The sequence below is a fragment of the Nipponia nippon genome, unplaced genomic scaffold (assembly GCF_047370975.1).
Source record: "Nipponia nippon isolate SJK-2023a ecotype South Korea unplaced genomic scaffold, ASM4737097v1 scaffold_8, whole genome shotgun sequence".
Classification (NCBI taxonomy): domain Eukaryota; kingdom Metazoa; phylum Chordata; class Aves; order Pelecaniformes; family Threskiornithidae; genus Nipponia; species Nipponia nippon.
In genome coordinates this window covers 1,180,909-1,208,199 of record NW_028262402.1, presented here as the reverse complement: position 1 = coordinate 1,208,199, position 27,291 = coordinate 1,180,909, and the positions used below count along the sequence as shown (strand labels likewise).

Sequence of the window (27,291 nt, the reverse complement as noted above, 5' to 3'; positions counted from 1 at the left end):
CTCCACAGCTGATTTAAAGACAGAAATAATTTTCTAGGCCTCAAATTTAAAATTCTTTAAAAAAAATCCTAAATTCTGTAATAATACAAGAACATTTGTGAGTTTAATGTTATTGAATGTGACAGCAAACATTATTTCACAGCCTATATGAGAAAGACCAGACCACACTGAAATGCCAGTTTTAGGTCAAGGCTGGGTTGCTGCATCTAGGTTGCTTAAACTAGAAGATTAGGAAATAGATGCAGGACAGTGCCAGTGGGTACAGGAGGAGGAAACTGGTAGGTGTTGCATAAAAATAGAAAGTTTTTCAGGAGAAAGACAAAATAGAGCTTTTTACTACAGTTAACTTTAAAACACTTATTTGTTCTTTTTATAGATTATGTTCTGTATAAGTAATGCTTCCCTGCACTTTTATTTCTGAAATCACCATAATTTTGTAGCAAAACCAGGTATTCTGAAACAGCAAAGTAAAGTATTAAAATATAACATTTCTGCATTAGAAAAAAACTCCATACTTCTCTGTCCATTGAATTCACCAGATGATTTTGGTGTACCTCACATGGCACCTTTCTTCATATTTATGGAAAACAATTGCTTGGCTTGAATCAGAATTCTCATTTCCTGCTCCTTACAGTGTCCACAGTCTAGGAAGGATGTTATACAGATGTGAGACTTTCAGATATGCCAGCTCATACAAAAAGGCTATGTCATTGTTTATAAGAACATCAGGTTGATATTTCAAAAACCTGACGCAACCGTGGAGGCATGAGACCACAAATTTCTTATGGAGTTTTTCCTCATTTAAGGAATTACTGTTATATCCTTATAATTATGGTAGGATTTGTTACATGAAAGCAACTTTCTATTATTGCATGTTAATGAATAGAAAACATCTTCTGTAACACTGCTGTGAAAAAAACAATCTTTGGATTATTTCAGTGGAGGATGAATACATTTTGTTTCCAGATTAAAGACTGGAAACTGCGATATAACAGTAGTATTACTTGCATGCAAATAAAATCCGGATTTGTTCTCAAAGTTATTTTCTTTGTGTTTCACATTTTTTTTTTCCTAGAAGACTTTATTGCTTAAAATCTTTAAGGTGATCTGCCAGTTCCTTAAGCAGAAAAAAGTACTCTGTTGAGTATAACTGAGAGACTGTAGCATACATCCCCCAGTGCATGGACACACATGGACATCAAAACTTGGTGGCAGATTTTAGGAAGGCAGACCTCTCTGGCATTGCTGCTGTAATTTTATGCAAATTAATTTTTATTCTAGGTTGAGCTGCCATCTTAATATTCTTCTAGCTAATATTCATTGTAAGATAAATAAATGCAAGCAACCTTGTTATGACACCAGAAAAAAAGAAGGCATGAAACATGGTCTTTGGTACCATATACTTTTACTATTGAACAAATGTCCTTTTGACATCAATCCATCTAAAGCTTTTTCCTGCAGTCCATGCTTTTGCCTGGCAAAGAACAAGACTTTCTCCTTTAAAACGTGACACAAAGAGAAAGCCCATGGTTTCATTTTCCATTGGTTACATTCACTGAACTTCTTGCCCTGAAGCATCCCTTTGTGGGTACTCTGGAAATATGAAAATAGAAATTACTTGATTAACAGATGGCATCTTCTCTAATCTTAGTGAAAGGCCAGCTGCCATTGTGTATCACCAAAAGAAAAAAACAAGACTGCAAGTCACTGCCCTCAATCTGCTGTGCAGGTGAATATATATGGCTAGGCCAGTAGAGCCTTCTTTAGTATCCAGCTAGTGGGTCATCCTCATGATTTCTGCAAGTTACAAACCCTAAAGTAAGCAACATTTCCACTGACCAAGGCATCAGGACAACGACACCTGAGGTTACTTCTCACATGCTGCCTTTCATGTGGAAAATACAATGAAAATGGTGATTTTTGCATGTGTTGCACTTCCAGTTCTCACCTACTTCTCCTTGGTTTAAAAACAGCTAGACAGATAATGCATTGGTATCGTATGGCAAGGAGGAGGCTATTAATAGCTGTCATCAAAACTAATCACACAGTCCAAAATACGACATTGAACCTTCCAGCTACAAATGTTACAATAGGGAAGAAGCTCCTCCAGATGTGGAGTTGGCCTATGAGCTGGCAATCTGTGTTTTAATGCTCTGGTGGTTACAGTCATCTCAAAGTCAACTCCCAGGCTGCAGTGAGAACAGAGCACTGGAAATGACGTGCAGCAGGCAGAAAGCTCACGTTAAAATGCCAGACAGTAAGAAGAAAGCTCTAGTGATGATGTGAAACCCTAGCCTACTGCAGGGCTGCTGCGTAGTGGTGTCATGGGGATGGATGGATTTCCTTTCATCCCATCGGATGGAAGGAAATGTTTATTAATGAGAATTTTAAAGACATATGTTAAGTATAGCGAATTTCTGGAGACCTGCCAAAATGACCTCTGATATCTGCTGAAGACACTTCAGTGTAATGTTTGTTGATATTCTGGTCCTTGATTTCCACCAGACTTTTATCTTGACTTTAGTCACAGAATTTTTAAGAAAGAAAATAGTCCAGTGCCATTCTGGGTAGCTTTTGGGAGGCATCTCAATTCAGTTGATTTTATTTGCAGATTCCTCGTGTTGGTCTTCGTTTGTTAAAAACATTTTGATTAAGGAACATATTTAAAATATGTTTAAGCCTGCCAGAAACCTGTGCTGAAACACTCTCCGGACCTGGGGCCAGGTGCAGCAAAGCCATGCTGGTGTGATCTTTGCCTGCAGACAGGCAGTGGAGTATGGCAGCAGGGCACTCCACTCTCCCTCAGGGCTGGAGCAGCAGTGTTTTTCGGTGAGCCTGGATGCTCTGCGCATTAGTGCAGCCTGTTCCCACACCACACTGACCAGTAGGTGACCTGTATGTCCCACATCTGAAAATAGATGAAATGTACAGCCTCCTTCCAGTTTTAGCCGAGTATGTGAAGGACATAAAAATACTTTTCTGCGGTAAACCAGAGCCTTCCCAGGGACACTTCCTAACGGTTGCAGACAGCTGCCCACTCTCTGGTGTGGGATCTTGACATTATTTCATGGAATTTGGGTTATATAAGCCTCAGTATTTTAGTTAACTATTTGTATTTTGGATGCTCCAGTGAGGACAGTCTTCAGTAGTAAAAAAAACCAAAACCAACTGCATGCAAAGAGCATGTACTTTGTGACATTATGATTACATTTCCATTGGGAAGCAGATATGGGGTCAGGCTGCTACTGGCCCTTTCCACATATCCTCAGAAGGGGTTGTAGTGAGAAGAACCTGTTTTCCATACAAGAAATGCTCTAGGATTTTGCTCTTCTCAACTTAAAAAGAGAAGCTGATGATGGGTGAAGTGTTTAGACAGAAGACCACTATGCAGAAATAAATAAAGACATGGAAGGGGGAGGCAGGCAGTTGTACTCATAGGAAAGGTGACCTGTTAGCATTTAGGTCACAGGAGCCTCTAGAGAAGTCGGGCACCATCCCGCCACGGTAAACACCCAGTGTCCCTCATGGAAACCTCATTCCTGGTTTGCCTGTTGGCATGCAGACTGTGGGACACATGTGCCTGACAGCCTTGAAAAGTTGCATCCCCTCTGTCCATGTTCAGGACACCACACATTCTTACACCACTTCAGCTAACACTTAACGCAAAGCATGGCAGGAGAGCTGTTCTATGTATAAAATCTGCTTTTGGGACAGGACAGAGCAGGGAGCAGAAGTCATTACTGAACACAAGCCCAATGAAGACTTCTCCTCTGGAGGCAGGAAGCCTTGCGATGCTCAAATGGCTGCTGAGCGGCCCTGCCCTGGCAGCACTGCTGGAGACAGCAGTGCTATTGCAGCACAAAGTCAGGAATGCCAAATATGTGTTTTGGGACCTGGAAGACAGCTCAGTGAGGGGATGACTAAGGGGCAGAAGGAAGAGGAGCAGAGAAGGCATTTCCACATCTTCCGCACTGCAAGGTGGGATCAAGCACAGCTACACTATTGCTAAAAGGAGAGGTAACGGACCAGCTAAGAAGCACCATGGTCCCTGGCCAGAGACCAGCAGCAGCAGGCAGAGAGTTGGGGGTCTCCTCCTGGCCCCAGCACCGAGCCGTCCTGGGTCCCTTTTCTCGAGGTGCCTGTCCTGTCCACACCAATGACAAAGGCCCTGGGGCAGGACTGCCAGACTCGGTCCCAGTGAGGGTGGTGCCGCAGGGTGGCCGCTGCAACAGCAGCAAAGCAGGATGAAGGAAGGGAACCAGCTATTTGCCTGTGACAAGATTAGTGATGCCATATAGGTTAGGAAAGTAGCTTAATAAATTCCCTGTTCCCTTGGATGTTTAACACGCTGTATCAATAACAGAGACTGGAAAACACTCTTGGCATTTCTCAACAGAAATCTGGAAGATATGAAACGAAGAGATATAACAAACTACCTAAGGGAAGTACAATACTCATAAGAACCAATTGTATGGAGCAACTGCTAGGACAGAAAATATATCTGTTTAATTCTCCTTGCAGATACAGTATGATAAATAGCACTTAAACAATTATGCGGTGTTTATATGCAGTATTAAGCAGTTGTTTTGTTTCACTCTGGAAATGGCTTTATATCTGCCTGACCATAGATTATTTTTCTGTCTTTGTTCAGAAGTATATACCATTTTGACATCTGTGGGGTTAAAGAACACTAGAATATGATGGCATGTGGTTGACTATTTCCCTGAGAAGTATTATTCCTTTGGAAAACATTGACTTAATGAAATGTAAAATGTTTATGGGAATGTATCCATTTCATGATAATCTGACAGGAGATTATCTCAATATTTTGTTTCTGTGAATCAGAAACATCTGCTTTCTACATTACCATTTAAACGATGAACAGATAAGTGTTAAAGTGGCAATGTTGATAATGTTTCAGTCTTACCAAAATAAATGTTTCCAGGAGGTCAAACAAATAATATTAATTACTCTTTTTCATAACATTTTTGAGAAACATATTTTTCACCCGTATTTGAGACAAATTAAAATGTCAAAGTCTTGGAATTTCCTGTAAGATGAAAACTTTAAGTTTTGACCCATTCAGGTCATCACTTTATGCTACAATTTCATTTATAGCTTCAGCTTTTCATCATCCCGCCCTCTAGGGTCCACAGAGTCTAAAATTTATGCCTTCTGTTCCTCTACACAGATGTCTATTCTGATTCTAATGACAAAGGATGAAAATCAATGGCCTTTTTCAGACTAATGAAACAATGTAAAATTATTTGGAGAACAAAACTGGAGCTCTGAATGCAAACCAGCAGATTTATTTATGTCTCCAAATAAGAACTCTGAAACAAGTGATTCCAACACAGAAATATTTTGCCAGCTACTGAGTGGAGGGAGAATGGAAAGAAAACTCCATCGTGATTTCAAGCAATTGTACTGGGAGCTGGCAGGCTAGTTCACACTGGTAGTCCATCCAGTTCTGTGCCTGGCAGTGTCTGTTTCCAGATATTTCATGGAAATGTACCAAAAATTCAGAGTCGGCTTGCATGCAGGAAAGTTTCTTCCTTACCTGCAATGCAAGAAGTTGGCTTTGTCCTACACTGTAAGAGCCAACACCCTTTCCTAAACATTAATTTACTCTGTAAATCCCTGGAGACTCTGCCTGCAATTTTGCAATATAGGCCACTGCAATGAATCAACAAGTGCAACAAGCTGGTTTTTTATAATGCAAAAAATTTGGGTTCCTCTGTCCCTACATTTTTAATTTCCTGGTTTGGGTTTCACAGTCTGTCATTTGCTTTAGTAAAAAGCAGTTCCTGCTTTCACTTCTCTGTTTCATTTCCTTACACTTTTAGCACTTACCTTCTCCAAGAGAATTACAGAAACATAGAAAGTTGCAGCTGTCCCCCTTACCTCAAGTATCTCATCAAACCCCTGTTAAGCCCTTCCATAAAAGTGTCTGGGAGCAGAGAACCTCCTGTGACAAGTGGCAATCTACTTCATTGCTTCAATGTGCTCACTCTTGGAAAAGGTTTGGGGGAAGTGTGCTTGATTTTTTTTTAAAGGTCCGGTCTTCTGGCATTTTAATCCAACTTCTCCTGTCTTTGGAATTTATTTGCCTCATCTTTATAGCTATTTTCAAACTAGTTGCAGACATTATCTTGTCCCTGTTTACCATTCTTTTCCCTAAATAATGTTAGTTTTCTCTTGCAGATTGTGGACCTTTGTGATCAGAAACAGGAAGCAAAGTCTAGAAGGGGGTTGGATGCAAGTGCTGAGGCCCCGCGTCTCAAGAGAAGGGGTCTGGGCAGGTCCTTGACGGCAGGCTGCATTGGCTGAACTAGCACTGCTCCTGATGACTGTGTCTCTGACCTTGTCTCAGAGACCCGAAATGATGGAGACTCCATACCCTCTCCAGTGCTTCACTACACTGCTCAGTGGAAGGATTTCCCTAATGAATTTTCATTGCCAACACTTAATCTCAGTAGTTGTTGTCCTTTCTACCGTGAAGACAAAGAACACGTTATTCCTTTCCATTTCAGTGACTGATAAAATATTGGAAGACCTACTCTCTGCATTAGACTGAACAGTCTTTCCTTGTAGACCATGTACCCCAACCATTTCCATTTTCTCCTCCTGATTTTCTGGCAGTCTGCATTGTACTTCCAATGCAGCACTCCAACTGCACATTAACCTGGCTGAAGCCTTATTAATGATCAGCAGAGGAGGTTTCTTTTATCTCTCACTACCTACATACCAATGTGTCTTTCAGCACAAAATCCTTGACTTACATCCAGCTTCTTACTCACGCTAATTTCCACAACCTTTTGAGAGAACTGGGCTGACAGCCACAGCCCACCCTGTCTGCACAGTTGGTTATGCCTACCCAAAGGTAAAATTTTGCACTTGTCTTGTATTGCATTTTTAAGACCGTCTCTGATTTGTAATCATCATACTGTTCTTCACTGTGTGCCTCCAGGTTTAATGTTGTCTTCAAGTTTAATGAATGGATCCTCTACTGATATACCTTCTCATCACCTAAGGTGTTAATGGGAACTTTAAATGGTTTCAGACACAGCATAGCATCCATCAAAACTTTTTGCTTCAGTTTTGACTGAATAGTTTTTTGCCAGTATTATATTTGCATTACAGAAGTTTTTTCCAAACCATATTTATACTGCTTGATTATAAAAGTATCAAAGTCTCCTTACTGTCAAGATAATTGGCATCCTCAACCAACCTGGAGCTATAAGGCCTGCTAGCTGCCTGTCAAGGAAGCCTGGGTATCTTGAAAGGCCTTATTTGATAAATTCAAGTTGCTCATAATTCACTGTATTTTCTTCTAGACAATCACAAGTACTTCTCCAAGGACTAAGTTCAGTTGGTATTCCCTAACTCCTCTTTTGCCTGTCCCATTGGCAAAGTTAAGTGTGACATTTTATCTTCCTACGAACAGCCTTTTTCAAGATCTCAAAGAGAAAAGGCTCTGAGACTGCTTCAGACAGTTCTCCAGTTCGGGGACAGATCTCACCATTCTCAGAGGATCTGAAAACAGTTGATTAGTCTAAGTACTCTCCAACTTGTTTTTCCCAATTCTGCTCTGGATGTGCACCTTGTGTAACTGCATTTGCCATCTGATTGCAACAAACCTTTCCAGTGAAGACTGAAACACAAAAAAAGGCTCTCATCTCAGTGTCATCTATTGCTTTTCCTCTCCGTGGAACAGGAGATCAACATTTTCCTTTGCTTTCTCTTTACCTGTAATGCTGCCACGGAATCATTTCCTATTACAGTACAGGACACATTATGCCTCTGCCTTTCTGATTTTTGTCTGCACATGCTTTTGCAACTCTGTTCAAGTTACACTTATCAATCTGAACTGTTTTCCATTTTCTGTGAACTTTCTTGTTTGCTTAAAGCCAAGGAAAAGCCACTGATTTAGTACAGTGAGTCTCTTACTACATCTCTTCCATTTTCTCTGGGCCAGTTTGTACTTTTATTGTCATTCACCCTATATAACTCCTCTATCCATCAAAGCTTTCAGTTATGAATTCTCTTGAGTTTACTGAAATCTGCCTACCCCAAATCCATTCTTTTAGTTTGCTTTTCCATTCATAAGTGACAGACTTTGTAATTTCATGGTCATCCTAGAGGCTGTCTAACCTTTCCATCTTGGGGGTCTCACCATGGACTAATTGCTCTGGTGTACAGTTCGTGAAGTTCCTCTTTTTGCATAGTTAGCTAAAAAGACCAGTTCATGCTCCAAAGATTTGTTTATCTGTGCAAGGTGAGGTTAGGATGATTATGACTTTTTTTTTAATTATTATTTTTTTTTTAAATAAGCAGGGTTTTTTAATGACTTGCTCTTCCTGCAAGTGTTTCTTCTACTGGACCTGTCAGGGGATGTTACTTGTTAGATGAATTTGAGAATGGTGAGTGAGTCTCAGAATCTTTTCCAGTATAATTAGGGTATCTTAGAAGCTTTTCGTTAGGAGAAAATTAAAATGCAAAAGCTATTCTTCCCTCAGTCAAACCATAGCTTCTTTTTAGATAAGCAAACAGCAAAGCCACAAGAATGCTAATCAATTTGGGACACAAAGAACAAAGGCTTTCCCTCTCTTCTGCGAAGCTACCCTCCCACTTAATTAAAAAATAGTGTTCCTTGGAGGATAATGAGGAAAAAGAGGGGAGTGGGGAGCAGAAGTAGTACGAGTCAGAGAAGGAACCTGTGTTGAAACAGAAAGTGTAATTTTGACATCTCCTGATTCCTTCTGGAATTAAAGAATCACCCCCATACCACTTGTGATCCATTTTTTCTGGATTAACACGATTGTTCTGTGTAGTCCAGCCCTCTCCAGCCATGCTCACACAGGCTGGGCTATGCCTGAAGCCCGTCGCAGTCCCTGCTCGGAGAGCATGGACAACATAGCCAGCAGATACAAGGGTCTGCAATGCCATTGAGTAAAACTCATGGGCGTGGGTTTGCAGATCCCCCCCTTTGGGATCCTTGGGATGAAAGGAGGCAGAGAGGCTAGTGCTAAAGCCTGGAAAATCTTCTTGTACTCCCCAGTGCCTGGTCTGCTAGAGATGGCAAAAGCATCCCTGCCTACGGCCCGGGGGAGAAGCAGGTAGGGTGGGAGAGGAGGACAGGGAGGACCACACCACCAGCAGGTGTGGAGAGGTGAGGAGGTGCGGAGGGAAAGGAGGGTTTCTCTGTGGAGCCATACCGCATTGCTGTTCAGAGATAAAAGGGGGTTTGGTGGTAAAAGTGTGGGAACCCAAATGTTGCCTACAGACCTAGCTGCCTGCCTTCAAGGGTGCCTGTAAGGTAGGTCACATTACTTGTAGGTGAAAGGAGAGAAATCTGCAGAAAACAGCTGTTTCCCACAAGCCCTTTGAATTGTAATGTTGAAAAGCTATCAAACTCTTAAAAATATAACAATGAAATAAAACAGAAACTAGAGGCTTGGCAGGAGGGGAAAAGATGGTATGAACAGCAACTAAGAGAGAGAAAGCTGTGGGAGCTGTTAAAGACTGGGCAACTTTAATAGCCAAGAGCTATCAATCCTTACAATTCACCCTACCAACAAGAAGCTAAATCCACCCAGCTGCAACAGAAAGGGAATGCCTCTCTCATCTTCACCTTCCTCTCATATGTCCTGGCTAATGGGGAGAGAGGAGGGGCAATGAATATTTTATCTCCTAATAAATAACTGGTGCATGCTCCTTAGGCTGTATTTCAGACTTCTCACAAGCAGTATCCACTGCATGAAATCAGCCTGGCCCTGAAAAGCAGAAGTGGAGCTAACCACTACAGAGCAGCTACTTATAAAAAAGCAGCAACGGGAGCTGCTGGAGTGTTTTCGGTGATTTTGATGGTGATGCTTTATCACTTCACCTTGGTTCTCCTTGGGAAGCTCTCTTCTCTGCCTGCAAAGGTTTCTCAGTTCTTTACTTGAAGGTAAATTTTCATCCAGCAAAAACTGGACTCTTGCTCTCCAGGAAAAGCTGGAGAAAATGGAATTTTCAAACCCCTCATTATGCAAGCCCCGCCAGCACAGTCTCACAAAAACCATGATTCAGCATCCCTGGGGCACGTGGAGACACATTAGCACACTGTACACTCTGGGCTATTTTCCAGCTAGCATTCCTCCCACGGTAGACACAAAACACTATTATTTGTTTTAAAGACACTTTCCTGTGAAGGAAAGAACATCTTTCAAATAATTACATAAGATTGGACCATGTCCAAAATACATGCATTCAGATGAAAATAATCATTCCTAGTGAAATATGCAACTCTACAAATTGTTCTCAGTATGTACAACAGCATGAACTTTTCACCAGTAAATCATAAAACAGTAAATTTAGGTAAAACGAAGATGTTCCATGCCCTGTTTTACTGTCTAGCTACTATCAGGAAAAGCTTCCCTTACCAAAAAATCAGATTAATCCAATATAGATTTGTGAAAGGATTAATTTGCCCTGAATACCTAGAGGCAAAATTGGTATATTACTGGCTACTACAGCTTCTGAGAATCTCTTTACAAAATTTTTGTGCCAACTGGTAAAAATCCTCATGTATTTCAAAGCATACTTGAATGGAAAAGCTCAGATCTCCATAGTACATGTTGCTTCTTTAATGATTGTTCTTTGAAAGAAGGTAATTTGTATTTATAAAAAAGAGTAAAAAGCCCACTTACAACCCATTTTCAGCGTTCGTGCATGGCCATTTAGGCTACGTATCTATCTAATACAACGACAAGCAGTTCAGTCAGAGATTACTAAACACAAGCTACCTTTTTCCTAACGCAACACCAGCTACCACTATTTATTTCTTTTATTGTACTAAATCCTTTTCAGCTCAGCAGCATGAAAAGCAAAGACTAATGAAGAAAGAATCACCTTTCAGAAATGTTGGGTAATTGCATCAGGTTTTTCAAATGTCTTCTCCTTTGGGAGATGAGGTAGCTCACTAGGGGCTGCTAGGATGGAAAAATATCAATACCTCCTTCGTCTTATTCAAGATGCTGGTATGATCTTTGCAGTCTGTACTGATGCAGTAAGTGTTAAGACAAGCCACTTAATGAAGCTGTGAAATGATTAAATACCACTGCTCTTAATGAGAAAAAAGACATTTTCCGGATAGGTAATTTTGCAGTCCACCCCTACAGACACTACAGATGACAAAATAAGTACTGGAAATAAGGAAGTAATATCAGACACACTACTTTGCTTCAGGCATTTTGTTTCACGTCCATTCTTGTACAAGGATATTGTTGATCCAGTAATCTTCCAAAAGAAAAGCCGTATTATCTTGTTTGCAATGAGGCAAGTCTAGAAGGGCTTCACTGAATCAAGCAAGTTTGTGATGGTGCCCAAGGGAGGTCTGGTGGTGCTTGCTGGGGCCTGCTGAAGCACAGGTGTCTGTACCAAGAAGCCACCTGTAAGAGCCATCCTGTTCATTAAATGTCTTCATTTTTAATGCACCATGTTTAAACAGGTGTTTTCAGTACCTGAAAACCACAGTGCACTCTCCTGTCCTCTGTTTGTACTTGAGAGGGAGAAAGTGTGGGTATTCTGTTCTCGTTTCTTCTTTGAAATGCTTGAAGAGTGAAATGACTTCCTACAAAATGCTGTGCAACAGCAGTCTTCAAAAAAGTAGTGTATAGCAACCTACACTGCCAGCAAGAAATTTGTTTGGTCTTGGGATCCCTGGTAGACTTGGGCACCATGAGCCAGGATGTCAGGATGTGTCTCTCCTGTATGCTGCTTATTGCTTGCAGATATCAAAGCATTTATCAGCTATTGCATTCCCAGTCCTAAGAGGGGCAAAAGTTGAGGCATGAATGAAGGGAAGGGCATTTCTCAGTTTGAGTTTAGTTCTGAAGTTCTTTCTCTTGTATCTGCTGCAACAATGATTTTTTGGCTTTCATGGGATATTTCAAGCCTGTCTCTTCTGCTAGGAAAATGATACAGTGATGAGAGAGAGCAAATCCTCTTTCATGTGGGTGGAATTTTGGATGAATCTTACATGGTGGATATTAGTCTGATCTGTAGGGGTTTGGTAATGTTTTCTGTTTTTCTGTGAGTTTTAGATGAAAGTATTTAACAAGCTAGTGGCAAGACAGCAGTGTGTCTTTGTTACACTTGAGGCTTTGCATGACCTCAGGTGGTATCATTTTGACTATACCAATCCCTGATAATTGAAGTTCTATGGGTAGTACCAACATCATGAAAAAAATAGCTAATTAAGAAAAAACAAGTTCTCAAAAAGCTGGTGTGAAGGAGATTTCTATTACTGGAACCTGTTTTCAATCCATCCTTCCACAAAATTTACACTGTTTTCAGGGGCTGCTGTCCAGACCAAGCTGGACTCTACCTGACGATGCTACACAACCATAAAAGACATCCCTGATAGCCTCAACAGGAAAACAGGATGATTTTTCTGTGACATAGCTTCAGTATGATTGGTGATCCGCATTTGCCAAGCTGATGTTAAGTAGCAAAGAGCAGAGAATTACATGGCGTTTTTGTCTGTAGGGTGGCTGCTGCCGAAATTACTTGCCTAAAAGCTGATACAAGGGAGTGCTGGCCAGTGCTGCCTGCCTGGAAGACTACTTAATGTTACCCATAGCCTTAAAACTGGGCTTTCAGTGATCATACATGTGACATAACAAATTACATCTGACTTGGTGGGTACTTACAGCCTTTGGCAGGGGGTGAAATAGGTAATGCCTAAGTGTAAGTGCAATTATTGAAGAAGACAGAGCTGAGGATCACCATATTCTTGGCATGGTGACACCCTGCAGTTGCCTCATGCTGGACCGTGCTCCTGACCACCACAGCTCTCCCCAAAAAGCTATCCCAATGGGGTTAGGACTCAAAGGCATGAGGCATTCCTCTTGCATGTTTTGGGACATAAACACAGTACACATGCAAAGCCTGTGGCACCTCCATTGTTTTCTCCTGCTACAACCTTTCCTAAAGTCAGAAAGCTGTTTTGATGGCTTTTTTTCTTTTTTATTTATTTATTGTCTTAGCTGAAAATCCTATTGCATCAAAACTGCAATGCCAGTATAACAGATATGAACGATCTTCCCCTGGGTCAGGAGTGATATCTTAAACTCCTGGAAGTAACCTGTGAACAGTGGGCTTGATTGTCCTCGCAGGACCAGATCAATGGTTGGCCCTGTGCGACCCATCTGGAATGGCAATTGGAAGGTGAACTGGGTTCTCTAGTTTCCCAGCCTGGATGCTGCGAGCAAGACAAGGCTTACAAGCCCAGCTCTGCTGGTGACATACTGTTGCTCTGCAGCAGCTACTGCCTGAAACGTGTTTCTAAACTTAGGAGCCTTCTGCCTTTCTGAGCCTGTTCCAGGTGTGCCAAGTCACAAAGCTCAGAGATCATCAGACAAGTCAGAAAACCCTTAGGTTTATGCTGTGACTTACTAGTATTTGATTTTCCCCCTCTATTCTTTTGGAACTAAGAGGTTTAGCTTCAACTGAAAGTCTTAAAAAACATTACCTGGGTTGTTATGACTGTCCCTTTATCTGATGGACCTAAAGAAAAACATCTCACTGCACACCAGGCTGCCAGCCCATCTCCTGATTGCAACACGGGTTCTTGTGAGGATCACCTGTATAAAATTCATTGTCCTGATTAATAAGTACCCTTAAATTTAAGGAGTGGAAAGGAGGCTAAAGATGGACACATACAAGTAAATTGTATTTGCAATTTTCTAAATACATAAAAAAATAATATGCACAAAAATAAACTGAATGGAAAACTTGTCATATAAGACTTGGGGCTCCAAGACTTAATTAAAAGTTGTTTTCTCTGGTCATTTCTTTGACTAGAGTGTTACACATTCCCCTACACATACACAGTCAAATCAGTAACCCATGGTTACTGGGAACATCTGTTTTATTCACATTTTGTGCAGTTAAGATTCTGTAGGCAAGCTCATGTTTCCCAGATGGGCTTCCTACAAATGAAATGTCCTTTAAATAACCCAGCTGTAACTCCACCATTTAGGGCATTTCCCTGGGCTACCATCAAAGATGACAGGGTCTGTGCTGGAATTGCCTTCTCTCTCTGGTATCTGCTTGCAGAGAACATGCATTTCTTCTGCTGTAAAAGATCTATGTTACAATTTTATTCCACCAGTTGGTTACAGACTTGACTTATTTACACAGCAGGTCACTCAAGCTTGGAAAACCTAGGCTCTAGTGCATGCTTGTGGTCCCCACTTCCTTTTCTAGTGATTGCTTGCCTCACTGGCTTACATTATAAAGCCTTTGAAGCAAAGAATATATATCACTGTGCACACCATCTGGTGGGGTGATGGATCCCACCTGGAGATCCAGTGGGGATCCAGGATTCCTGGATCACTGCGTACATAGAGTGGCAGCAGGAGAAAAAGAAGCCACAAAATCTATGTTTCATCTGTTTGCATGGAAAACCAAGAAATGTATTTGACATTTTCAGTAACCCTGTGCAAAAGCACTGTGGATTTAGTAGGCTGCAGATTTTTCTTCTTCACACAGATGACTAAAAGAAGCTCTTTCAGACATAAATAAAACAAGCCCAGTGGTTAATGGGCAAGGGTAAGAAAAATGCCAGCACATTAAAGAGATAAACGAATCATTTGGGAACTGGATTTTGACAGCTGAATTAAAAAATGAAACACCCCCAGGAACTATCAAGAAAAGCTACCCATTTAATTATGCAGCTGTGTCACTTCATAGGCCTGAGGCACCTCAAGCCATGTCTTCAGCACCACCAGAAGTATGATCTCAGCACAGATGGATGAGCCCTACCCAGCTAGAGCTGGCGCTGTTTGAGCACTGATATGGGCGAGGCTGCAGCAACTTAGACACCAGCTCAAGCTAGCCAGCTGAGTGGCTAGGTAGACCATGCTGCAGCTTGTGCCTGTCCTGCACCAGCTACCTATAGATGAATGGAAACTACCACAACCACTGGGGCTGAAGCCAGCCCTCTGATTTTGATGTAATTGTGCTCCAGTGTAAAATTCTGCACCATTTTCAGTGCTATGAAGCACAGTGTTAAGATACCTGAGCTAGCTTAGACACTGCCAGCAGCCATGGGAGTGCACAGTCAACCACCTGAGTATTTACAGACGTGCTCCATCTTCCTACAGCTGCAGTGCAATCAGCACACAGGTTCAGATCTAGCTGAAGGATTTTGTATTTTGTCAGCACTAGAGCCTATACCCAGTAGATGCTGCTGAATATTTTAAACTTGCCTGTCTCTGTCTTTTGCATATTAGAGAGTAAAAGCATGTTTCACACCATAACTTGCACATACCACCCAAATACTACATTGCTTTTCTGCTTTCACATCATGCTGCTTTGAAACATAAGAATGATGTGACAAACAAGAGCCAGATTTACAGTCTTAGCAAGAAGCACAAGTCCAGTCACAGTGTGAATCACTTTTTGTTCAGCAAAAGGCTGTTCTTTCCTGCTTTCTCTAGAAGCATGGACCATTTATGTTAATAAGCATCTATTTTTTATTTGTCTTGCCACTGCAAAATAGAGAAGAAGGTGAAGAATTCTGAAGAACGAAAATTCACTCAGGATACCTAAATAGCACCAGTGAGGTCTCCTCTGTACAGTGAGAAGCAATTCCTGTACCAAAGAGCTCAGGTCACGTTATGCTAAAAGTGTGGGAAAGATAATTACACAGGTGAACACTGGAATAAGAGATGTGGAAGAACTGTTGAAGTACCTTGCTCAAAGTCATGAAAGAAATCGGTGGTAGAGGTAAGAGTTTAACCCAGGGGTAATAGTGGGCTTCATCCTGTCATGACTGGTTTCTCCCCTTGAGGCAATTCCCAGGGACACACTCTGCACCTTACATTATCTAGAGGGATGCAGGATGCAAAGATCTGGTCCCTGTGTCTCTCTCCAGTTACTAGCTTTAGACCATCCTGCTGGAGTGCTGTTGTTACCTAGAGGGCAGATTATTTTTAAACATTTTTTATTTCAGTATGTTTTCCGGTAAAGAGGTGGTTATACAGAGCTACAATAACCTCTGCCTGTGGAGTTCATTCCATTTAAGTGTCCATACTTTTTGATGGCAAAAAATGAATCCACAAAGGGAAGATTTTCTTATGTAGCTGCATTAGTAAAAATATTCTAATACAGCGTAGCCATAATTTAACAGAAAGGACTAACTGTATTTTCCTGGGCATGGGACTGCATGAGCATGGCATTGTTCTGCCAGGTCTTCCAGATGAGTTACAATCTACAACATGTTTTCACAGCTTTTTGAAACTTCTATCTTACCAGTGATCCAGTTACTACAACCGGTCAGGATTCCTGATTGCACATCCAGTCTTTCTTTGACTTCTGTGGTCCATCAGCTGGGATTTGCATTATTTTTTGCCTTAGAATTCACATACTGCAGCAGATCAAAAACCCTACAGGTAGGGTGACATGCTTTTCATACTGCAGATGTTTTAAAAAAGAGGCTGAGACTTGCAATGCCCACTGGGTGGCTCCAAACACTACACCTTGCTCCTCCTCTAGCTGTACTTCTACCTACTCAGAGCTAGCCCAGCTCTGCAGAAATAACGTGTAAGTGCTGACTACTAGTAAGAATGACAGGGCAGGGCCTGCGGTAACAAACACATGATGCACCAGGTACATAATTAATGCTTATTAATGACGATTTGCATCACGGTAGCACCCAGAGGCCCAGTGGAGGGTGCCTGTGCAGGAAGTAACGTTAAGGCTTAAATTCCACCCATTGCACTTGAGGCACTTAACTGAGGCACCTGTCTCTCAAAGGAGCGAGGTGGGCTTATGCAGGCCATGGAGGTGATGCTCTTTCCTCACTGACTGCATGGGAGGCTAAAGGAGATGATGCTCTATATGTAGGTGACACGTAAATTCCTACAGTTATACAGGATGAACCTGAGCCTTTGGGAGAAGGGAGCTACTGAGGACCAGAACCACAGCAGTGTCTTCCCTGGCTCTGCAAGCATGTGTGTGTGAGTCCATGTGTAGGCTGCATGTTCTGGCCTTGCCAGACACAGACACAGCACATAAAGAGAAGTTTAGCAGGGAAGAGGAAAGTCCTCAGATTTAAGGTGAAGACAGAGTAAATAATCACTGTAAAGCACCAACACAATAAAATCAACCCAGGCTGTTGCCTAACTCTGTGCCTTCTCTTTGTAAATACACTCCAGGTTTGCCATCTTTCAAAACCGTGCATGTGTATGTTACCTCCACATAAACATGTCTTTCTGTTACAGAGTTTCCACAATTTTGTTTTTTCCAGCCACTAAGTGCTATATGGACTAATTGTGTGGACGGAGCTGTTTCACCAGGACTGCTCTGTGGCAGGGCCGGCACACAAGGAGAGCCAACCAACCACCCAACTCCAGCAATGATAAGCATAACAAGGAAAGGAATGGAGACTAGTCCTTTTTGGTTTACTCCAGGCAACAATCCTATTTGGCCCATGATTAAGATTTAATTCAGATGTAATGAAGTCAACAATTCCTACTCTTTATGCTGTACCACAATTTACTGCTTCAGGAAACCCCTGTCCGTTCTACTAGGCTTAAAAGAATTGTGAAGATCTTGGATGGCTTTGCACACAGAGGGAGCGTGGTGATTCAACACATATGATAAATACACCCATTATGAAGAGATTTCCCCATCTTGCAAACAGCATCACATGGAGAGTCATGTGAATTTTTTAACTTTGAAATGTTAAAGCTAAGGAGGGTCTGAAGTTTTGCACTTGATAATCTGTCACTGGGTCTCATCTAGTATGGCAACAGAAACCCAGACTTGTGTAGAAAGTCCATGTTATTGAATGGCTGCAATGACTGAAATTGCACTTTTCTTGCTGAACCTGGCCGAGAGGTGCTAACTGCCCCTTTCACAAGGGACTGTAGCATGTGATCTACTGTATTAAAGGTTTTAATCCATTTAGAAACTGATGCTACTTTACAACATGTTAGCTTGCTTAAAAAAGGTGTCCTTGAAAAATCTGCTTCTGTCCATAGCTGAATTTAAGCCTATGTGTTCCTTTCTTCTTGAGGAACATGTCTCTTAATCTATAGCATACCGACATGGATGAAGTGCCAGAAGCACTTGAGGTGGAAATTCCTTGATATGTAGAGACAGGACTTTGAATTTTCTTCTATATCTTGCTCCCAAATTAGGCAAAAGGTTGTCTTTATCAAGGTGCATATCTGGTACACATATTTAAGGAGAGCAGACACAGGTGGAGTGGAGGGAGGCTGTGCTCAAATTGAACAGTCAATCCTTTGGCCTGCTTTATAAAGATGCATAGGCATCATTAAATAATTACAAGCTAGCAATGCCTAGGAATTGTGGAAGATCCTGAGATTGCTACTCCTAAACCCAGAACACCGGCATTTAGGCAACTGTTAAAGCACTGGCATGCCATTCTGTGTTTTGTTTTTTTCTTTTTAACTGCTACATGTGAATGTATTATACCATATGTAAAAACCTCAAACCCATTGCCACCCAGCAACTCTTAAGTCATTGCTTTTCTGAGATCATCGTGCAAGTCCTGAGGAATTCTCTAATTGCACCGCAGAGTGGGTTCCTTTGGAAATCTGAGATTTCCTGTTTGTGAGGCTTTTTGCCTGGTTTTGTTTTGGTCTCTGCTTTCCTAAGAAATGTATCACATATGAAATGCACCCCAGCAAAAGCTTTATGGGAGGTGAAGGACGTGCTGTTTTGGAAACCACAGCCCTTACGGGTTGCCAAAATTGGAATCTGTGCAGCTTCAGCAGATGAGATCTGCTATTGATCCGTCTTCGTGGAGAATCAGACAGGGGGCTTGGGGATGAACAGCCACTCCTGTGCAGAAAGCTTGATCTTCCTTCATAAGGTGAGCAGAATTGGAGAGACTGCCTGGCTATGAGGAGACAGTTTTGCAGTTTCACTTTTAGCTCACCCAAAGCAACTGGTCATATGGGCAGCTTGAGGAGGCAGACCAAAGGCCTGTCTACAGCTGCATCTGGCATTCTAGGTAAAACCCAAAAATGCTGAATAAACAATGCTCCTGATCATTTTCTCCAGCTGCCATCAATGTGGAAGCTGTAAAACACTCACGCTCATGTAGACCATGCACTTGGAAGACACACTGTTCTCTCCACTAGCATATGCTTCAGCAACCATTCATATCTCTCTGGAGGCTAAGACTGAAGGGAAATTGATGACACCTTGCTAAGGAGAGGTTCATGGCACCTCTGGTCCTGACTTGCACTGTCTGCTCTAGGGGAGGTCTGAGCAGCTGGTTCTGACATCAGATGATCCTTCTTTTGAAGGAGTACACTCACATCTGTCATGTGCTCTCTTCCTCTGTCATGCGAAGACTGTTAGTCCCAAGAGAGACTGAATTATAGCCAGAGTTCCCAGTCTGAGACATGCTAAGAAGAAGCAGGAAACAAACCTTGGCATCAGAAAGAAATGAAAGAATGGTCTATAGGATGAGATAAAATGCTAACGGTGCAGCAGCCACAACAAGCTCAGCCTGTATTTGCTGAACTCTGCAATGAGAAGACACTTTAGTGTAGACCCCATCTAACATCAGATATCTGTGAAGCACTCATAGTCTATTTAAAAGATAGTATATTAATAGGATTTTATTTTCTACATACCAAATCAGCTTGGTGAGGGTTTTCTTCTCAGGGCCTAGCCCAACCTCTCTGACAATACCCAGGTCTGAGCATTTACCTGGAAAGATTCAATTGCAGTAATGGAAGAAGAGGGCAATTTTGCCAGCTTTGGAGAAGTTTTACTCCATTTTGGATCTGCTTCTACCTAGATTATGTCTTCTGTCTAGTATCTGGTAAGCAGACATAGGTCGAGCACAGTAGAACAACAGAGAGCCTCACACAGCCAAGGTACCTTTTGCTTGAAAGAGGTGGTGTCATCTCTCTTCCTCCATCACTGGTCATCTCTCTTGTGTAAGCTTACATTCAGGATCTCTTGGGCCATCAAGTTAACTGCTTTGCTTGGATGGAAGCTGTGCTTGTCCTGCAGTCCCTTTCATAGGCATCTTTCAGTTCAACACTTCTTTAAAATACTTTCCAAGGTTTTTAAGTATAGAAGAACAGCAGAACTCTGCGATGGGAGCTGCTGGAAGGGAGTGAGTTTTTGCATGTATTTACCACCTGCCCACATCAGCAAGACAAGAGCAACCAGGAAAGACATGTGCTTGTCCCAGGAAAGAGGTCATGACCTATGGTCCAAAGCACAGACCTGCCCCTGCCACCATTAACACCGGGGCTCTCTCTTGACGCTGCACCACCATGGAAGAGCCTTCTCTTAGAGGTGACACAGCTGCGGCTCACCACCAGCATGCACAAGGGTGAAACATTCCACAACCCCAAAGGGCTTTTGCAAATGTTAGGAGCTGGATGTGCTGACAGCTGAGTAGCCCTGAGTAAAGAACAGGGGATACACATACACCTTGGCTGCTGTCCTGCACTGCTTCACCCTCAAGAGCTGCCACAGTGCCAAAGTGCCACAAGTGTTTCTTGTGTATGCTTTTGGGGATCCAGCACCCACTGCTCTGAGCTGTCTCACTGGTCCACATGTCCAAAATGGCTGTTCTGCTGAAGCAATAATTTCTCTGTCCTTGGAACTGATGGGCACCTCCTCATCCAACATGAACAGATGCACTGTTGATTACTGAAGGGATATGCCACTTTACTGAGGATTTAGCTCAGTGGGTTTCTTTTCTCCAGGAGCGCAAGTCCAGTCCTGGCATCTCATGCCAGTGTCCGTCATCAAATAGGGAGATATGTTGTCACAGGGTATTTCTTGTTGGCATGCTACATGAAAGCTTCAGAGCAATGAAAACTTTTCACCTTTTGTAGTAAACACAGGCCGCCAGCACATACTGTAATGTAATCTAGTAAAACAAAATAATTTTAGGAGCCTTTCAAATGCTGTGAAGGAACAGCAGGCTGTGGGTGGGCTGCTCTCCTCTATGAATGCTGCCTGTTAATACCCAGATGTCGAATGCCAACTTTCCATTCACTGCTGCAAAATAACAGGCTCATGTGGTAAAAATAACCATGGGAGGCATGCAACATATTCCAGCGCTTGTTTCACCTACAACACACTATCAGGAACATGTCTGTGGAAGTTCACTGGGCATGAATACTATCCCAAACAATATGTTCCAGGTCTGTGATTTGGAGAATAGGTTTAAGGAAAGAGAAATGCTTTTCGTTCATTTTCTGCTCTTGTGGTATCATTTACCCCAAATCTAAGGTAGCTGCAGAAAACAGCAGATCACTTTCTCACTGTGTGACAATGGAAAAGAAACTGAGAAATGGCAGCTTTCCTCTAACACTGACCCAAGATCTTTAGGAGAATATGAAAAACTAAGCTAGCTTTAAAGCTTCTCTATGACTAAGGACAGTTTGTGCTCAGAGATATCCTAAATCCATGTCTGGCTCTGCTCTACCATTGATACAATGGTACCACCAATCTTGCAGCTGGGTTTCAAACATTTAATAATGCAGCAATGCCTTTCCATCCTTATCTCTACTGACAGATTTCCAGCCCGCTTAAGTCTCAATGAATGTTGACTAAGGGGTCCAATCTTCCTGGTAAGTCCACTGAACCAACCACTTTTTTTAAAGAAATGCAAGACACACCACCAGAATTTTCACATGGGCCAGCATAAGTCTTGTTCTGAAGACTCAAGATAGGCAAGCAGGAATGCTGGGAGTCCAGGGCCACACTTGCTTCACCTCTGCTTATTCTTCTGTTTCCACTTCTCATTCTTGGATACGAAGACTGTTTCTAGTGTTCTTATGTGTCAAAATGTCTAAATGTATTAAACTAACCCCAACTATCGAATAACCATTCTGTCTGTAATCCACTGTTACACTGTTCATATGCCTTCACCTTGTCTTAATTTTGCATTCACTGTTTTTTTTTTTGACTTGTATGTGCATCTTGTACTTCTGTGTTCACTTGTTGGTAATTATCAGCATAATTGCATGATAGTATTTAATTATTTGTATTGCATTTTTTACTATGGACTGTTCTGCTTTATTTCTGTTTTTGTAATGCAGATATTTTTTTTCAGTTGCTTGGCATGAAGTGTACGGAAATGCCGACTAATGTAGGCCTAATGTATCCTTCTTCCAAATGCTTTTACAGACAAGGGAGCTCATTAATTCATTACACTTACTCATGTCTAGATTTACTCATACGTACATATCCTTGCAAGCTATAAGCTGAAGTACGTGATTTCTTGTATCATGGTAACATGGAAGTCTAATAAATAAACAGCAGTCTGTACACTCATGCATTTTTGCTGCCCTAGTTGAAATTAAAACACCTCCCACACAAAGGAGAACTGGTTACACTAGCTTAAGAATAAACACTACAAGCATGTCTACATCTTGCAAAAAGTCTGATTTTAGTGGGAAAGTCACTTTGAATTAGAAAAAGCAATACTCAACTGAAGCATTTACATTATGGTCAAGGCATTCAAGACCATCTACAAACCCATAGTTAGCCCTACTGTTTCCCTAAGGTAGAGATATTTGCCTCTTCTGGACAGCACAGACCTACATGAGCCCACATCCTCATTTATGAATGTTAGGCTGGTCTCCTTCAGTTCTCTGTTCTAAGTATTGCAGTTCACTGAGCTTGTCAGACCTACTGTTTACATCTGGCCTGCAAATAAAGATAGATATTTCTCGTGTGCCATGGTTGTTCATGTATTAAACTCAGAATTAAGAGAAAGGGACCTTCCTGAGTGCTTCAGTGTGAGCAGAAGAAATGGTGCTCTCTGCAATGACGATGGGATGCTCTGCTGCAGGAAGAAGGGGATGACTGCCCATTCCCCCTTGTTAAAGCACTCGCATGGGTGCTGGCAGCCAGCAGAAGTTGGACATTGGCCTTCGCGAGTAAGCTTCACCCTGCTCCTTGAACAATTGTAAAAGACTTTGCATATTTTCTAATAAGGACAAATCCAGCATGTGTGCCACAAGACTCTTTCACGGAGGTCTTGACACTGCAGCTGCTCTGTGCTTGCAGATATGATGCAGTGTGACTCTAATGAATATGCAAGATCCATGGGACAGTGGTCATACAGTCCCCTGGTGTCAGCTCTATGGCTGGTCTTGCAGTAGTTTTCTATCTGCCTGGTGAACCAGCTTAGTCTATCCTCTGTTGCCCGTGTTGGGACGGTTTGGACTGTTTCATAGTGGTCCCATTGGATAGTGCATAGTGCACTTCCAAAGGACCATCGGGCCCCTGCAAACATGAACATATGAATGATTCCCCTGTAATCCTCCCCTCTGATTCTCTCCTGGGAATGCAGAGGGAAAATGTGGTGCACAGGCAGCAAAAAAATCCTTTCAGGATGAGTTCATTCTACTTTGCTCCTCCAGATAATGTGCTTGACATCTCTCTTCTTCTTAACCTTTCTACAGACCTTTACCTTCTCAGCCTATCTTGATGGGCTCTGGACTTGTCATGCTGTCATGGATGTAAATTGTAACTAGACTAATGACTTCTACCTCTACTGTCTTATCTCTATAGTTCAGGCGTAATATTTTCTCATTTAAATTAAAATACTTTTTAACTGTTTTTGCAGTTCCCTTAGATAGATAACAGGGAAGTTACGCCTGCTAGTGAGGCTGTCAAACAAATGTCCTTTCAACTCAGGAGCAAGTAGCCGACCTGTCATTTGACAGGTGCTCACAGCAGAACAGAGCTCCATTACTTCCAAATACTCAAAGATTTTATTTCATGGCTGCAGTTAAGGAAGAAAAAAACCAAACCACAGGGGCAAAGGTTTTACACAGACTTTCATCCTACATTTTGAATTAATTAAGCAAAGCAGGCTTCATTGCCTTCAGTGGTGGTACTTACATAGCTAAAATTAAGCACATGCTGATGTGTTTTGCTGGATGGGATCAGAGCACTTAGCACCTTGCAGCATTCAGCACTAGATGAAATATGTATTACAGTACATATTTCTGAAGTTCGGTCCATGTATTCTTTTCATCTACTGCATTAATTTATGGAGTGAAACATCAGGTAGCATATAAAATCTAAAAAAAAAAAAAGCTTTCTTGCCTTATGTTACAACAGATGTAAAAGAACAATACACATTCTCAGATCAGCTCTATTTAACAGAAATCACAAGACAGAGACCAGTAGTATGAGACAGCTCTTACATTCATACTGATCTATTACTTCCACATAGAAGCCATTTAGTGTTGTCCAAGCTCAGGGTGGGTCTGCTTGTGTATATCCTCAAAGAAACATTCTCAGTGATTTCTCCAAGAAATTTCACAAAAAGTCTGGCAGAAGGCAAATTGAGTTCATCAGGTGCTAGGCTAATACCTCAATCCTTGGACTGTTGGTCCTATTTGCTTTTTTCTATCACTTATATGCCTCAGCTGACGCATTTGTAAAAGCTATGGTGCCAAATTTGACCAACCTTTGCCAATTTTCTGCCAGCTGAAAAAATTCTAAATTCACATAGCCTAAATGGCAGAAGAAGGAGCTCTGGAATTTGTTCTGTAAGGGATAAAAGCATTCACCTTATGAGCTTTAGAGCTCATAGTTTGGAGAAAAACAAAGGAAAACACAAAAAAGAGGACAAACATCAACACAGACTGCAATAGGAAACTGATAAAAGGAAATAATTCTAATGCCCAAACCTTGCTTATGAAAGCAGTAGATACTTGATCTGCTGGTGGCATTTGCTGTTACATTTTGAAAAGTCATTTGCACCATTGAAGAGTGCAAAAGAGTGCTGCCTCTCTTTGAACTCCTTTTGGCTGTAGGAGACGTAAAGCAATGGAGAATCTCTTGAGTGTTGACTGAGTCATACACGTACATCTGAAGGGTGAACTCAGCCCTCTTTTTAATTCCCTCATGAGAGAAAATCCATCAAAGTCCATTAAACACAAAGATACCACAATGGCTCTACTTTGCAAACCATGGACATCTGGGAGACAAATTCTGGGCACATTCAGCTGTATGTGTGCCTGCCTCTTACACTTTTCCCTGGGCAGTTACTATCAGCTGCTTCCAGACATGGGGACCTGGGCGAGGAAGGTCTCTAGCCTTAATGGGAGTGACTGTTCTTAGGCAAAGCAAAGCAAAACTGTCCCTACCTGTGTATATTTTCTTCCAGCTTTTTCACCTTCAGCTCATCCTCTTCTGACTGCCTCCTTCTGGCTTCTTCCTCTTCTGCAGAGCCAGCAGGAATTCCCTGTAGCAGCCATTTTTCCCGAAGAGCTTTTGACTGTAAGGTAAAAAAACCAAAACCTTAGGAGTAGACTGAATAAAAACCATCTGACGATTGAGAAGGAGCTGCCTCTACTTCTGAATATTACATTGTCCCCACTGAATTTCTGATTAATGCTTTAGATAGTCAATTTCAGGCAATCCATCAGCTGTTTATCCAGATGTCAGGTCTTCCAGATTTAGGAGTGTCAGTTTTACCGTGTACACTTTATTTACCATCAATGCCTTAATATGAAGTTATTTTTAGTCCTAATAAAAAAAAAGAGTTTAAGCCACTCAAATTAGCCAGTCCTGCAAGAACTAAAATCTTGGAACAAAACTGTGGATTTCTCATGAATGATAAGGCATGTACTGGAAGGACTAAAACCATAAACTTCTTAAAGCTTCAAAAACAAAAGAATAAGCTCTAAATGTAATGTGCTTCATGAAGGATAAAATCAGTCTGCTATTAAATTAATCAAAGATGTTCTTTTTGATTTATACCACGGATGTGTCTCCATACATTTACAGGCATACAGACAGACACACACACACACACATATACAACCACACACATCACCTCTTAGCGAGACAAAAATTAAAAAAAATGAAAAAAAGTCTTCCAGAAACCATGGGTCACCCAGGGAACAGCAACACTGTCGCAGAAAGCAGCAATAGCCTACACCCCATAGAAGAATTCCTGGGAGTTTTGCTGTGTTTTCTGCACTGAAAACATGGCTACAACCTCACCTGGCCACTGTCTAATCCAGCTGCACCTCACCCAGGGGAGTTCACTAGTGAGATGCACTGGTTTCAAGCAATCCTTTAAACAGCACATCAGCCTGTGTGTCTTGTTTGGCCCAAGTCCTGCCAGAGGGATGTGGCAGATCAGTTGGCAGACAGGACAAGCACCCTTTGAAAGGAAGATGTGGAGCCCAAAGCCATGCAGGACTTTGCCCCTTGGCAAGAAGGAAATGGAGCTGGTGGAAAAAAAGGTCAGCCAAGGGACCGACCAAACTAGCCCCTTGCCTTGACCAGAAAAGTGGAGCCTTGGTTCTGAATTTGCAAAGCAGTTAGCAATGCTAGTTCAAGGAACAAGCTGTGAGAGCATGTATCCTTTCCAGCAATGAGGAGCTAATAAGGAAATCATCAGTTCAAAGAAATTGGATTTCAGAAGTTGACCAAACATGCAGTATTAGTCTTTTCAATGCCATGGTCAACGCTGGAATGGAACTTGACTTGTGCAAACTACGAACTACGTATAAAAGAAAAACATTCACCACCAAAAGCAGGCTTCAAACCCAGCCCAAAACAGAAAGTTTTTTGACATGACAGACAAGGCTTACTTGTTAGTTTTAGAGTGTATATATAGACACAGTATCTATGCACAAACTATTCTTGTCACTCCATGGCCTATTTGGCATCAGGCAATTAGATTTTAATAAGACAGCAGACAGAAAGCAATACAACACACAAAAGCGAATTAGACTTTATAAATGACGCCAGCTTTTACTGACTTTAACTGTGCTGTGCACCAGAGGACTTCTAGGTGGGTTTTAAGTGATTTCTATATGAATGAGGACTTCTGCATGACAGAAAAGCTCTTGTGCTCTTGTACCATGTAGTCATGTTCAATAGTTGGACCTGCTGATGCTGGAGATGTCCTTTACCTGGCTGAACTCAACTTTGCTCATGGCCTCCAAGGTGTTAGTTCACAAAACATCAGGGATGGCTATCTCCTGCCACAGTTTCTGCAGTTTGCTGCTCCTTTAGCTGCCACTACCATCTACTAATGCTTCCTGCCACATTTTGCGGGCTGGTGGTGAGATTTCCTTTGCTTTCCTGTTCCACCCAGCTGATGACTGCCCAGAAGTTTCATCAGCTCATTCAGACCCAATGTGCTATTGAGATGTCCCCTCAGCACAGGACTCACAAGTCATCACATGTACTGAGGAACAAAGTTAGACAGTCAAAGATGGATTTACAGGTCCTGAAGGTGCTAAGCAT

The 27,291-nt window shown here is 41.9% G+C and overlaps 1 protein-coding gene across 5 annotated transcripts in view; it reads right to left on the bottom strand.

The window, feature by feature from the left end:
• The window catches only part of PALM2AKAP2 (PALM2 and AKAP2 fusion), a 277,020-nt gene that overhangs the window by 185,900 nt on the left and 63,829 nt on the right, over positions 1-27,291 (bottom strand). For all 5 annotated transcript variants that reach the window (XM_087741637.1, XM_087741632.1, XM_087741635.1 and 2 more), the window contains exon 3: positions 25,173-25,303. In XM_087741637.1, coding sequence (XP_087597763.1) covers positions 25,173-25,303 — 131 coding nt within the window. The remainder of the gene's footprint in view (positions 1-25,172; positions 25,304-27,291) is intronic.